Source organism: Typopeltis vanoorti, chromosome 11 (assembly GCF_054136105.1).
Source record: "Typopeltis vanoorti isolate ZY-2024b chromosome 11, IOZ_Tvanoo_1.0, whole genome shotgun sequence".
NCBI lineage: Eukaryota > Metazoa > Arthropoda > Arachnida > Uropygi > Thelyphonidae > Typopeltis > Typopeltis vanoorti.
The window spans coordinates 81,288,764-81,303,455 of record NC_143559.1 but is presented as its reverse complement, the minus strand read 5'-3'; the positions used below and the strand labels follow the sequence as shown (position 1 = coordinate 81,303,455).

General features: G+C 38.9%; 1 protein-coding gene across 2 annotated transcripts in view; it reads left to right on the top strand.

The window, feature by feature from the left end:
- LOC150101792 (calcium-activated chloride channel regulator 1-like) overlaps positions 1-14,692 on the top strand; it is a 252,305-nt gene that overhangs the window by 174,251 nt on the left and 63,362 nt on the right. For both annotated transcript variants that reach the window (XM_090400230.1, XM_090400231.1), the window contains exons 10-11: positions 385-663; positions 14,249-14,519. In XM_090400230.1, coding sequence (XP_090256356.1) covers positions 385-663; positions 14,249-14,519 — 550 coding nt within the window. The remainder of the gene's footprint in view (positions 1-384; positions 664-14,248; positions 14,520-14,692) is intronic.

The window sequence follows — 14,692 nt, the reverse complement described above, 5'->3', positions numbered from 1 at the left end:
GTGTGTGCCACTCATGATGAGTCTCTAACTCCATGGAGGTGAGATGTTAATAATAATAATAATAAATGCTTAAATACAAAGAGCCAATAGGCTTCATTTCGGTGATATAAACATTATTTAAATTTAGCGGATATTAAAATTAAAGAGGATATTAATTTAAATAATAATAAATGCATTCACTGTCTTTACACTCACACACACTTTCAGGTAATGCATTCCAATCACCCACCACTCTCTGTGCAAAAATAAAATCTACTTATCACCCTCCTTATGCAGGAAATATATCATTTCCTCCTTTCCTTTGTTTACTTTATCCTATTATTATTGTGATTATTATTATTACTGTGATTATTTATTTACTTATTTTGTTTATGTCTCTTTCAGATTTTACAACAAAGTATGAATGTTTCAAAAACTGCAAAAGTTAACATATATCTTGATGATTTACTGGGAAAGAACACTATCTTTAATTTAAAAATAAGCCAGTTCAAGGACATGCAAATAAATTTTACTTATCCAAATGGTGAAGTGGATACTATCCTTTTAAAACAGCCTATTAATACTAAATTTCTTGCACCAAGTAAAGACATCAAAAATAACCGGACTATTATTTATCTCAAGGATGATAAGGCCATTGTGGAATATAGTTTATCTAAAGCACAGGTTTGTTATGATTTTTTGATGTAATTATATTTTTATCATTTTATATAGGTTTTATATACTCTTTAATAGAAATGAAAGAATATTTATTAAATAAATGACATCCATCAGTGCTTGTCAAAAACTATATATATATATATATATATACCGGGGGGGGTCTGATGCCTCTCCCCCCTCCGAGTTCCGGACTGGTAGGCCAGTTCTTGAATTTTGAAGACTCGAAAGGGGGTTCCGTCTACGGTGTTCCCCCATAGCAGCTGGGGATTGGTATTGGTAGGTCGGTTCTGTTTGAATTCTAATTACTCAAATTTTGAAGACTCGAAAGGGGTTCCTCCTGGCGCTCCCCCCCCTCCCATGAGTCCCGGACTGGTAGGTCAATTCTCCTTGAATTCAGATGACTCAAAAGTGGGTCTCCCTTCCTCCCCCCCCCGAGTTACAGGCTGGTAGGCCGGTTCTTGAATTCTGTTGACTCGAATTTTGAAAACTCGAAACGGGGGGGTTCTTCCCACCCCCGAGTTCCGGACTGAGGCCGGTTCTCCTTGAATTCTGATGACTCAAAAGGGGGTTCCCCCCCCACACACACACGCGGTGCCCAGTCTCCTGAATTCCGGACTGGTAGGCCTGTTCTCCTTGAATTCTGATGATTCGAATTTTGAAGACTCGACACTCAGGGTAGCCCTGAGTTTCAAAAGGTTTCAAATAACTTGACAAAAAACGTTACAAAAAAAAAAGCCTTATCAAGGGATGTACAGCATGGTTTTGTGAAGGGTAGATCATGCCTCAGTAACTTGCTCATGTTTTATAACACAGTGACGGCTGAACTAGATAAGGGTAATGGGTTTACAGTGATTCTACTGGACCTTGCTAAGGCCTTTGACAGGATACCACATGGAATTCTAATCAGTAAACTGCAATATATGAGGATGGATATAGGGTTGGTGAGATGGATAGGAGGGCGGTTGATGGAGAGATATCAGAGAGTGGTTTATTCAGGAGTAGAGTCCAAAAGACGGCCTGTGATGAGTCGTGTGCTGTAGGGTTCTGTTCTTGGACCACTACTGTTCAATTTGTTCATTAATGATATAGGAAAGGATCTGAGATGAAGTGTTCATTTGTTTGCTGATGATGCAAAGTTGGGTAGAGCAATAGTGAGTGCACAGGATGTCAAAATTTTGCAGGATGATTTGGGTAGTTTGGAGGACTGGGGTAAGGAAAATGGATGTCAATTTAATGTAGCAAAGTGTAAGGTTCTGCATTTTGGGGTGAAAAGATTAGCAGCAGTATATCATTATAGCAGTATAGGGTCTCCCTCGATTCATATCAACTCCTTGGAGTTGCCTGTAATAATAATAATATTATTATAGTAGTACATGAAAAATTTACATCATTACTAATTTCTTATCTGCAAATTTCCTCCAAATCAGTCTCTTACCTGTCAAGACTCCAATATTATCAGATCTTATATTTCTGTCTTCTAAGACACTTTTTACTGTATATCAATCCATCTACATCTTGGTCTTCTTCTGAGTCTTTTTCCTGCCAACCTGGCAGAGAACCCTTGTTTTGCTAATCTTTCCTCTCTCATTCTGTTTAAGTGACCATACCACCTCAGATTAGCTCTGCTAACACATTCCTGGATGCTGACAATGTCAAGTTCTTTCCTAATATCCTTGTTTTTAATATGATATTGCCATTGATTTCATCTGTTCATTCTCTAATTCTTCTCAGGACTCTCATATCTGCGGTCCATAGTCTTTGGTCAAGGTTTTACTTCTGACCCAGCTCTCAGATCCATAAGTTAGAATTGGTGTGAACACTGTTTTGTATACAGCTAATTTAGTGTTTTGGCTAAATTCTCTCTTATTCCACATAAATTCATTCAGTTGACTTCCTACCATACCAGCTTTGTTGATTCTGTTGTCTATTTCCATATTTAATTTACCATCTTCACTAAACATCGTGCCTAAGTAGCTGAAATGTTTTACTTGTTCTATAGGTTCTCCATTCACAATGCAGTTGATATTTCAATGTTTCTGCCTATTTTCATTGTCTTTGTCTTTCATACCATATCTATTACAACAGTTATTCAATTTAGTGAGGGAATCTTGCAGACTTTTAGCAGATTTATTTAGAAGCATAACATCATCCACAGAGAACTGAGATAAACATCTCCAATTTTAATATCAGTTTCAATACCACTTTCCTTCATAATGTGATCCATATAGATAATGAATAACAGAGAGGATAATGTGCATCTTTGTCTAACACCAGATTTAACATCAAACCATCTTCCGGTACTTCCCTCAATTCTAGCTGCTGACTTACAACTCAAATAAGTATTGCTTGATATAATGTCCCATTGATACCATATAACTGTAATGTTTTGAATAGCTTCTCTCTTGGTACCTTGTCATATGCCTTCTCCAGATCTACCAAACTTAAATGCAGATGTTTGTTATATATTCCCATGATTTCTCAACTATCTGTCGTAAAGTGAAAATCTGATCCTGGCAGCCTCTATTTGGCCTAAATCCAGCTTGTTCTTCACCAATCTTTCCTTCCACAATCCTTCTTTCATCCCTCTGTCCAGACCTTCTAAACTATGCAGTGCAGCCACTGTAAGACTTATATACCTCCATACTGGAGCATTTCTGGTCGAATATCATTTACTCCTGCTGCCTTTCCACATTTCAGACTTTTGATGACTTTTTCTACTTCAAGTAGGGATATGTATTTCTAACTGCATGCCTGGTTAGTGTTTTTTACCGCTGTGCTGTCATCACTGCTTGTTTCATTTGGCAATTTTTCAAAGTAATTACTCCATACCTCAAGGATATCTTTTTCTTCAGTTTTCATGTCCCATTTACCATCTTTAATTCCTTTTACAGCACTCTTTCCTCCATTTCTGAGCTTCTTCAACAACCTCCAGCATATCTTGCCACTTTCTTGATATTTATTTTCTATGTTCTTACCAAAGTCCTCCCATGAGTTTTGTTTAGCTTATTTTACACAGTGTTTAGCTTTCTTACATTTGTCTCTGTATTTTTTCTTCATTCTTTCCTTGATAAGACCCCATCTTGACTACTGTGCCCAGATCTGGGTGCCAGGGTTTCTTCTTGATGGGGAGGAGGTGGAGAGGATCCAGAGGCAAGTGACCAAGATGATAGCAGGTCTATGGAATGAACCTTATGAGAACAGGTTGAAGATTTGTGGGTTGCAGAAATTGGTTGATGGGTGGGAAAAGGGTGATATGATTGAGGCATTCAAATTACTGAAGAGTTTCTATAAGATTAATTCAGAGGATATTTTTCAGAACAGAACTGGTGGTGGGAGGACTAGGGGTCATCCATGGAAACTGGGCAAGAGTGTGGTTAGCAAAGGTGTTAGAACTAGGTTTTTTACTTGGAGAATGGTGAATGAGTGGAATAAGCTGCCAGAGTCTGTTGTGGGTGCCATGATTGTGAATGAGTTCAAGGCAAAGTATGATAGATACTGTGTGGATGTTAATAGTTGTTCTTGACATGATGTTTAGAGCCTCCCTCAATGAGTCTAAGGACTCCTTGAAGTTGCCTGTAATAATAATAATAATTCTCTAAGAGCACAAGCTGACTTGCCAGGAACTTTTGATCTGCTTTCTTCTTTTCCTTCACTGCCTCTTTAACTTCTGTGTCCACCATGGAGTTGTGATTTTTCTATCCTTGCAGAAAACCTCACTACATCCTCACTACATGCCTCTTTGGCTGAATCAATCAGTGTTTTCTTCAGGGCTTGCCATTGAATCTCCAAGGTTTGGTTCCTGTTCTCAAACTCTTTCATTTTTTCATGTTGGAGGTTTAATGGAATACTAACAATGCTGAGAAAGGATTAAAACTAATTTTAATGCTTCCAGTATTTCGTCTCAGTCACAAAGACATCTTCAGGGATTACTAAAACTTTTTGTAACAACACACACAAATACATTACAACAGTGAGTGAAACTAAAGTTCTATCTAGGTGGTGCACCCTCTATTGGCGTTTGCAGGTGGCCTAGGATGTAAAGAGGAATCTCTGATAATTAATGTTTCCCAAATTTTGAGAAGTTTCATGCAACTGTATTTGTTTAAATTAGGTTGATTCCTTAGTGCAGATGCAGATTCAAAGAACAGTCTTTCCTTTTTGAATTTACTATGATGGAGCAGGGTAGTTTTTTCCCAGGAGATTCTGTGGGTTGTATCCAAAACATGGTCTGCAAGGCTAGATTGACCATAATCATGATTGCAGATGTATAACTTTTCTTCTAACCAGATGGTTGCTGTTCTGCCTCTGTCCGAAGTAAGCCAGTTTACAGGAACAAGGTACTCTATATATACTTCAGGTAAATGGAGTACAAAGAGTAATTTTTCACAGCACTTAAGCCTCAACACACAGTTTCTTTCTTTTTTTCTTTAATAATATTTGTGCATTTTAGTATACAGTTCACATCTGAGAGCTGCTCAACTTTTTCACACATTCATCTTTTCAATATGAAATTCAATTTTATCCTGCTCAAGACTGAATGGTGATCGCTTCAATTTCAAATCCTCTCTTCACTCTTGTGTTCTGCCCCACGGAGAAAACATCACTATCAACAATAACATAGTCAATAAGACTTTTCTTATTCCTTGCCTCATCTCTTCAAACATTGTGTTAGTAATAACCAGTCTATGTTCTGAGCAGAAATCCAACAGGTATTTGCCATTATTATTAGCTCTGCTCTTTTCTCCAGATTTTCCCAAAATATTTTTATGTCTGACAATCATTTCCTACTCCGTTATTTAGATCTCCAACAAAGACCACCTTTTCATTTTTCATTTTGTCAGTGGCTTTCTCTAAAGCCTCAAAAAATTCCTCCACTTCTACCTTACTAAAACCTTCTGTGGGGCCATATGCACAAATATGTCTCATTATCCAGTTCCGCATTCTGATATTTGCCCACATCACTCTACTTGAGACTGCCTGCCATTCAAGAAGATTGGACTCATATTTAGTGTTGAATACTATGGCTACACCTTCTTTTCCTTGATCGTCATTGCCTGAATATAACATTTTGTAATTATTGCTCAGAAAGATCTCACCAGTTTTTGCCTTTTTTGTTTCAGTCACCCCTATTATTATATTGATCTGGTACTTATCCAGTCCTCAGCTAGCTCCATTTCTTTGCATTTAGTCTTCTTATTTCGATAGTACTGATCTTGAACCAGAGTTCAAGATCCATCCCCTTATTACTACATGCATTTTCTTCTTCCCAGCTTATACTTCTGTAGTTAAAATCTCTCATGACAATCATTCTTCTTGCACTTGCCAAGCTCAACTGCCTAAACATCACCTCCTGCTCCCCACCCTCTGTGCTTACTGGTTTATAGCAACACCCCCACTAAATACCCTGTCTTGGCCACTTCTACCTCACACCATATGCTTTCAAAACCATTAGTGTCACTGAATTCCAAAGCCTCCACTCTTATAGAACATAAGTAGCACGTGGCGGTGAATTTGAGCTGTGCTGAAGAAAGTGAGTTTTTAATTGGTGAATAGTCTGTTTTTGAGTGCTAAATTGTTTCTCTGGAATACGAGTGTAGTATAGTGGTTGTTTTTTGAAGTGATTGCTGTCGCGATATTAAATATTTTGTTTACCGAGAAGACGAGGCGGATGCATAACGGTGGAAGACAAGATGAAGCTGTTTTCATTACTGTATTTAGTTTTATTTCATTTTATTTAGTGTACTTAATGTTTTGTTTTGCTTGTAATTGTTTATACTTTTCTTATTTATTTATACTCCTAATACTTATTTAGCGTTTATTTTTGACACTATTTTCATTAATTAACGATTACGCTAGTAGTCCCTCGGCAGTAACGAATTATGACAGATTCAGCTGCAGTCGCAAATGGCATGTCCCCAAGACCTCTGCCATTTAGGCATTCTATTATAAGCAATACAATAAGGGAGTTTGTGGCATGCAGTATTTGCGGCATGTATGCGTCTTGGGAATTGGATATCTGACTTGTGAGAGAATGTGCTAGGGAACTGACTGTGCCTTTGACCTGGCTTTTGATTGAAAGTCTGGCTGCAGGAAAGGTGCCCATGGAATGGAAGGAAGGTAAGATAGTGCCATTGCATAAGGGCGGTAGCAGACTGGAAGTGTCTAATTATAGGCCGGCTTGTGTGTCATCAGTAGTTAGTAAGATCTTGGAGAAATTAGTGAGGGACCGTACACAGCATTGGGCAGATGAGGGTAATGTTATCTGTGAGGGTCAACATGGATTTGTGAAGGGGCACTCTTTGTTTTAGCAATATTATTATTATTATTATTATTATTACCCAAGACCTCATGGAGTCAAAGACTCATCTGGGAGGTCCTTTTATCACACACACACATCTCATCATACCGTGTCTTAAACACACTCAAACTCCTTGCAGATACCACACTCTCAGACAAGGCATTCCAATCATTCACAACTCTGCACGAAAAAAACCTGCCTCTCACTCCCCTACTCGCACTCTCTTTATACAGTTAAACCAAACCCTGATCTCCCACTATTCTCTGTAGAACTTCTCCACCATTGATCTTATAACAACCCCTTACCAACTTGTAGGTGTCTATCATATCTCCCCCCTCTTCATTCTCTCCACCAGACTCGGCAAATTACATCTTCTCAATCTTTCCTCATACTCAACATTCCAGAGGTCAGAAACTACCTTAGTCAGTCGCCTTTGGACCCTTTCCAACATCTGTTCATCCTTCTGAAAACCCGGTGACCAAATCTGGGCACAATAGTCCATGTGTGGCCTAATCAGAGCCTTATACAATGGAACAAGAATCTCCCTACTTCTACACGTCAGTGACCTCTGCATCATTCCCAGAGGTCTTTGTGTTGTCTTCACAATTTTGGCGATGTGTCCCCTAAATTTTAGATCCTTATCCACTATCACCCCCAGATCTCTTATTTTCTCTACCTCCAACAATATATTCTCACCAAGCATAAATTCTGCATCCCATCTTTGTTTTCCAAATTTTAAAACTTTACATTTTGCAACATTGAAGTCGCATCCCTATTTGTTCGCCCAATCACTCAATTCATTCAAGTCTTCTTGCAAGGCCACAACATCTTCACTACACTTTATGGTTCGTCCCAACTTTGCATCATCTGCAAACAACTAAATATCTCCATCCAAATCTTTGCCAATATCATTAATATAAAAGTTAAATAGTAATAGCCCTAAAACAGATTCCTGAGGCACTCCACTAGTGACTTTGCTTTTCCTGGATATCGCACCCCAATACACAACTTGTTGATACCTATCAGATAGCCAGTCTCCAATCCAATGCACCAATCTAATATCCAACCCCATCTGCTCTAGTTTAACTGTCAACTTATCATGAGGTACTCTATCAAAAGCTTTTGCGAAATAAAAGTATATTACTGTGTATCCTTCTCTGCTGTCCAAGGAAGCAGTCACTTTATTGTAATAAGTAAGTAGATTACTAAAACATGACCTCCCTTTAGCAAATCCATGCTGTCCATCAAAGATTATATCATTGTTGTCAACCCATCTCTGGATCCTAGTTCTCACAAGCTTCTCCAACAACTTAACCACACCACCTGACACAGAGATAGGCCTATAGTTTGATGCTTGAGTTCGATCATCTCCTTTATGAAGTGGCACAATCTTGCCCTCCTTCCACTCTTTAAGAACTTGACCAAGTGCAAGACTCATATTAAAAAACTATGTCAAGGCAGGTGTCAACTCTCTGGCACATTCCTTTAGAATACGTGGTGATATATTATCAAGTCCCACAGCCTTATTTACATCTAGTTTACTCAACTCCCCAAACACCTCTTGCTCACTTACAGTCAGTCTCTCCTCCCCATCATCAGCTGCTCTCAATCTCTCCATGAAGTCACATTCACATGATTGAAAGATCTTTATGAACTGCTCATTAAGTATCTCCACCACACATTCTGCAACAGCTGTCTTTATACCATTTCCTCCAATCATTGTCATCCTTCCATATCATTCTTTCTTTTGCTGGCTACATATCGAAAGACCTCCCTAAGATTCTTTTTGCCTTCATTAGCTAACTGCTGTTCATATCTCTCTTTAGCTACTCTCACCAACCAAGTCACCCTCCTTGCCTGGTCTTTGTGCACCTCATGAAATTGGTTACTTCCACTTCTCTTATGCTGCCTCCACAGTGCCCTTTTTTTCTCTGTATCGCATGCTTAATCTCTTTATTCATCCATCTCACACCTACCTTATTTAACCTTCTCACCCTTGGAATACATTTAGACATTGCATCTACTAAATAGTTTTTGAAAATCCCCCAAGCTGCATTGTTCTCTTTTTCAGCTAACTCTTCATTCCATGCTACACCCGCAAGCTGTCTCCTGAGCTCTTCATAATCACTTCCCTTGTAGTTCTACATATACCCTTTTTTCATAGGGGTTCTTGCACTGCTGGCAGTCACCCAGGTAATCATCTCATGGTCACTTTCACCAATTGGTGGATGATTTGACACCTCATTTATAATTACATCCTCTGATGATATGACCAAATCCAAGACCCTTAATCCTCGTGTGCCCTCTGTTACATACTGTCTGAGGTAGTTATCCCTCAAAAACTCAAGAAACTCATTTTCTTTACTTCCAGTTGCTATCTTTTCATTCCAGTCTATATTGCCATATTTAAAATCACCCATAATGATCATCATTTTCTTATTTGCTTGGCTTATTTGACTATACATTTCACTATCACCACCATCCCCATTACCAGGTCTATAACAACATCCCACCAAGTATTTGATTCTATTCACCTCTATCTCACGCCATATTACCTCAAACCACTGGCACTATTTCCCTCTTGCATCTCTACCTTGTATGGACATAACTCTTTCTCTATCATCAATAGCACTCCCCCTCCCTTTTTACTCCTTCTATCGTCACGAAACACATCATACCCTTCCATCTCTATTCCTGTCAGGATGTCGTCCTCATCTAACCATGTCTTGCTTATTCCGACAATCTTTGGGTGAACAGACGCAATTAGTGCAATCATTTCATCCGCCTTGTTTCTTATACTTCTAGCATTGGTATACAAACACAACAGCTCAAATCTGGATCTACAGCTAGTTCCACTGATATCACTCACTTGATGTGATCTCTCCGTGCTGGACTGGGGCCATTTCCTTTACTATGCTAGCCTTTTATGATTAAGTTACAAGAGCATTAGATGAAGGAAAGGCATATACTGCAATTTTCTTAGACATTAAAGAAGGCATTTGACAGAGTGCCACATGATAAGCTGATATTTAAGTTGCAGCACATGGGTCTGGATGTCAGATTGGTCAACTGGATTCAGGATTGCCTGTCCGATAGCTATCAGAGAGTTGTGTATGGTTGGGCAGTTTCAAGGAAGCAGAAGGTTACAAGTGGGGTCCCACAGGGCTCGGTACTGGGACTTGTATTGTTAAACCTTTATATCAATGACATTGTCAGTGGATTGCAAGGGGATATTCAGTTGTTTGCAGATGATGCGAAGCTGGGAAGTATTATTAGTAATAGTGCAGAATTGGCAGCCCTGCAAGAGGATTTGAATAAGCTAGATAGATGGGCAAATGAATGGGGGTTTCAGTTTAATGCAGCAAAATGTAAAGTCTTTAGGTTTGGGAAACATCGATGGACACTGCATACTCTATGGGAGGAGTTATACTGGAGGAAGTAGGGGAGTCAAGAGATCTGGATTTGATGATTGATAGAAACCTGAAATATAGGTAACATTGCAAAGGTGGTGAAGGTAACACAGAGGATTGCTGCAATAATGAGAAGGACACTTACCTGCAGAGATAAAACAATTATCATTCCGTTGTATAATACCCTGATCAGACCACACTTGGACTATTGTTCTCAGATTTGGTCCCCAGGATTTGAAGGGGATAAATTAACTGTGGAAAGGGTACAAAGGTGGATAACAAAGATGGTTTCAGGACTGTACAATGATAGTTATCAGGACTGTACAATGATAGTTATCAGGATCGGCTGAGGGAATGTGGATTGCAGAGTTTGGTGGATAGAAGAAGGAGAGGTGATATGATTGAGACTTTTAAACTGTTGAGAGGTAGTTACAGGGTTGACACTGGGGAGTTGTTTTGCTTGGTTGAACAGCAGGGGGAAGTGATGACGAGGCATCCCTGGAAGTTACGAAAGGAAACTGAGAGTGAGGAGCAGTTTCTTTGCATGGAGGGTGGTTGATCCATGGAATGCATTGCCTGATGGAGTGGTGTGATAGACTTTGTGTTTCTTAGTTGGGGGGGGAACCTTCCCTCGATGAGTCTTGATAGTCTTTGTGTTTCTTAGGAAGGACCTCCCACAAGGAGACTTTTGACTCCATGGAGGCCTGAATAATAATAATAATAAGTCATCACTTATCATAAGCAGTACACCACCACCGCCACGTTTTCCTTTTCTATCCTGCCGAAAAATGCTGTACCCTGCCACTCCAATTCCTGTTATTATATCATCCTCTGTCAACCATGTCTCAGCAATCCCAATAATCTATGGCCGGGCTGATGCTATCAATACCACCAATTCATCTCCTTTATTTTGGATACTCCTGGCATTAGTACAGCATCAAAATGCCACTGCTTCTATAACTATCATTGTCCCCTCTGGACTCCCCCCACTGGAATCGATGTTACCTGATGTTGTCCCGATTCCTCCAAGCATCCATTGGCCTAACCCTTTTCTAATTACTACCATTTATATTTCCTGGTCTATAGCAGCATCTCATGAAATATCTTTTCTTATGCTCTTCTATCTCAAACCATATACTCTGAAAGCCATTACCATCATTTTCCCTCTGATCTGTATTTAAGTTTTGTAGATTTGGAAAAATATATAATATGGTGCCAAGACAAAATGACACAATTATATAGCATAAATGGAACATTTTAAAGAGCAATATTCAGATTCAGTCTACACTTTAATTGTTAGAACTGCAGGATGTATACACATTATTTCTCCTTTTATTCACTCTCTATAAAGATCACATTATGAAAGCAAATGGCATTGAGATTGATATCAAAATTGGAGATATTTTTTAATATTTACTTTCTCTTTACTGCAAATTATTATTATAATTTAGATAGATCTCCACAAACCCATACTGGTTTCCATAAATTAGGAACAAAGAGAAAAATCACAATAACTTGGAGGGAGGGGGAACATGAAAGTCAGGTACTTTGTAAAAGTCCAATCTTGGAGAGTGGTAATAAAGTGCTCATTAAACAACTCCACTATGTTCTCTGCATCAGTCACTCTATTCCCATTTTTATCCCACAATGTCATTCCACAATTATTTCTCCTCTTACTGGCCACATAGCTAAAAAATTCCCTAGGATTTTCTTTGGATATTAGTGCCAATCTCCTTTCATATTCCAGTTTTGCCTTAGTCACCAACTAGTCACTCTCCTGGCCTGCATCTTGTATTCTTCGTGTATCTGTCCTCCACCCCTCTCCTTATGTCTTCAATAATCTATTTTTTTAACTGCAGTTCCTGCTTGATACTGTTTGTCATCCATTTTACACCAAATTGTGTCCGATTCTTCACTCATGGAATACAGCTTACTATTGCTGCTAACAAATATTCTTTCACAGTTTCCCGAGCACTAATGATATCCTGGTCTTCCAATTCTGCATTTCATGGAACTGCCCCTAGTTGATACCTAAGACTATTATAATCACCTGCCTTATAATTCCACGTGCATTCCCTTTTCTTTGATACTCCTGCATGACTATTCATCTTCCAAGTTAAAACCACATGGTCACTCTCTCCAACTGGTGGAAGAGATGTCATCTCACTTATTATCAGCGCTTCTGACGCTATGACCAAATCCAAAACTCCTGAACCTCATGTTCCCTCTATTGCATGTTGCCTAAGAAATTTGTCCCTCAAGAATTCTAGAAATTCCATCCCCCTATTACTACATGCATTTTCCTCTTCCCAGCTTATACTGCTGTAGTTAAAATCGCCCCACTAAATATCCTGTCTTGCCCACCTCTACCTCACATCGTATGCTTTCAAAACCATTAGTGTCGCTACCTTCCAAAGCCTCAATTCTTAGAGGACACATAAGTCATCACTTATCATAAGCAGTACTCCCCCATCATGTTTTCCCCTCCTATCCTGCAGAAAAATGCTGTAACCTGCTACTGTTACTATATCATCTTCCGCCAACCATGTCTCAGAGATCCCAATAATCTTTGGCCAGGCTGATGCTATCAACACCACCTATTCATCTCCTTTATTTCGGATACTGCTGACATTAGTATAAAGCATAAAAATGTCACTGCTACTATACCTATCATTATCCCCTCTTGACCTCACTGGACTTAGTGTAACCTTATGTCATCCCCCTTCCCCCAAGCACCCATTCTCACACAAGGCCCCCCTGGGAATTCTAGTTTCCCTGCATTGAAACACTGACTCATTCAGAAAACAGCAATCTCTTCAGATGTCTTCATCCTTCCTCATTCAAATGCAAGCTGTCTCTTGCTTAAAGTTCCCTTCTATCCTCAAATGCCCTCCAGGCATCCACATATTCCAATCTTCTCTTCTGACACATTCTGGCTATTATGCTATTCAGTATTACTGCCCTTCTGCTCAGCTCATCACTATCATTCCTGGGCAACACACACACACAATCTTTCCTCTCTGCATTTTCTTTTGCACAGCCTGAAGCAAGAATCGCCGATTTCTTGCCCCCCGATTTATATTGCCACTCAAGTCATCCGTGTCGACCATCACAATCATTTCATCGATCCTTTCACCCCTCTTAATTTCCATAGCCACACTATCTATCATCCCTCCGGGCAAACACTCCTCTGGCATCTTATCTTGCACACCAAGGATTCATACATCACACGTCTTACCACTCTGTTCCTTGATTGCTCACCTGCATCTCTCTCTCTCCTCTAGCCCTTTCTCTCTGTGTTCCCCTACTTACCTGCTATTCTGGCATCACTCTATCCCTGGTTCCGGCACTCCCTTCTCATTTCTTCTCTATGACTGTTTTCATTCTCTCCTCTTCTATCATTGCCATAACTCTCTCTCTCACTCCCTCTCTTCTGCTGTTTATGTTCTCTCCTCTTCTATCATTCCCTCTCTTCTACTGCTCCTATTCTCTCATTGTCTAGCATACCCATTCCTCTCTCTCTCTCTCATTCCATCTCTCCTACTGTTTCTATTCTCTACTCTTCTATCATTCCAAAAACTCTCTCTTACTCCTACTCTGATTCGTCTTGCATTCATCTCTTCCATTCTCCTAATCTCATCTTTCATACTTCTCATCTCATTCAGAAGACATTCCACCTCCTCTTTCAGCTCATCTATCCCTCTCTTCAAGTTAGTCACTCTTACTCACCATATAAAAATAAAATATAAATATAAAAAATATAGAGCTTATTTTATAACTTTAGTAATGGGGAAACTAATTTAGAGGATTCAAATTTCATGCATTTAATAACATTAATTTACTATGCCCTGTTAATTTATTGCTATTCATTTATAATCTGCAGCCTGGAAACTATACAATTAGTCTAAGCCACAAAGAAAGTACTCCAGCATATATTGAAGTGTCTGTTTATTCTGAACCCACCAAACCAACAAATGAACTAATCCGTCTACAGTCATGGTTAAGTAAACTGGACCTAGACAAACCAGAATATCTTAAAATATATGCCAAATTAGACAAACATTATACTCCTGTTGTCGATGCTGTAGTGGTAGCTACAGTGATTACACCATCTGGTAATGAAATAAAAGTAAACCTATCTGACAATGGAGTAGGTGAGTAGAAAGAAAAAGAAATTCACAGAACTTAAAATTGAATTCTGGCACAAGAACAGAATAATAATAAAAAAGATGAATTATTTTATTTTTACAAATTATTTATTAAGCAAGCAAATTTAATTTCTGTAGTACTTTTTTATGTTGAAATCTTTAAATACATTTCATATAAT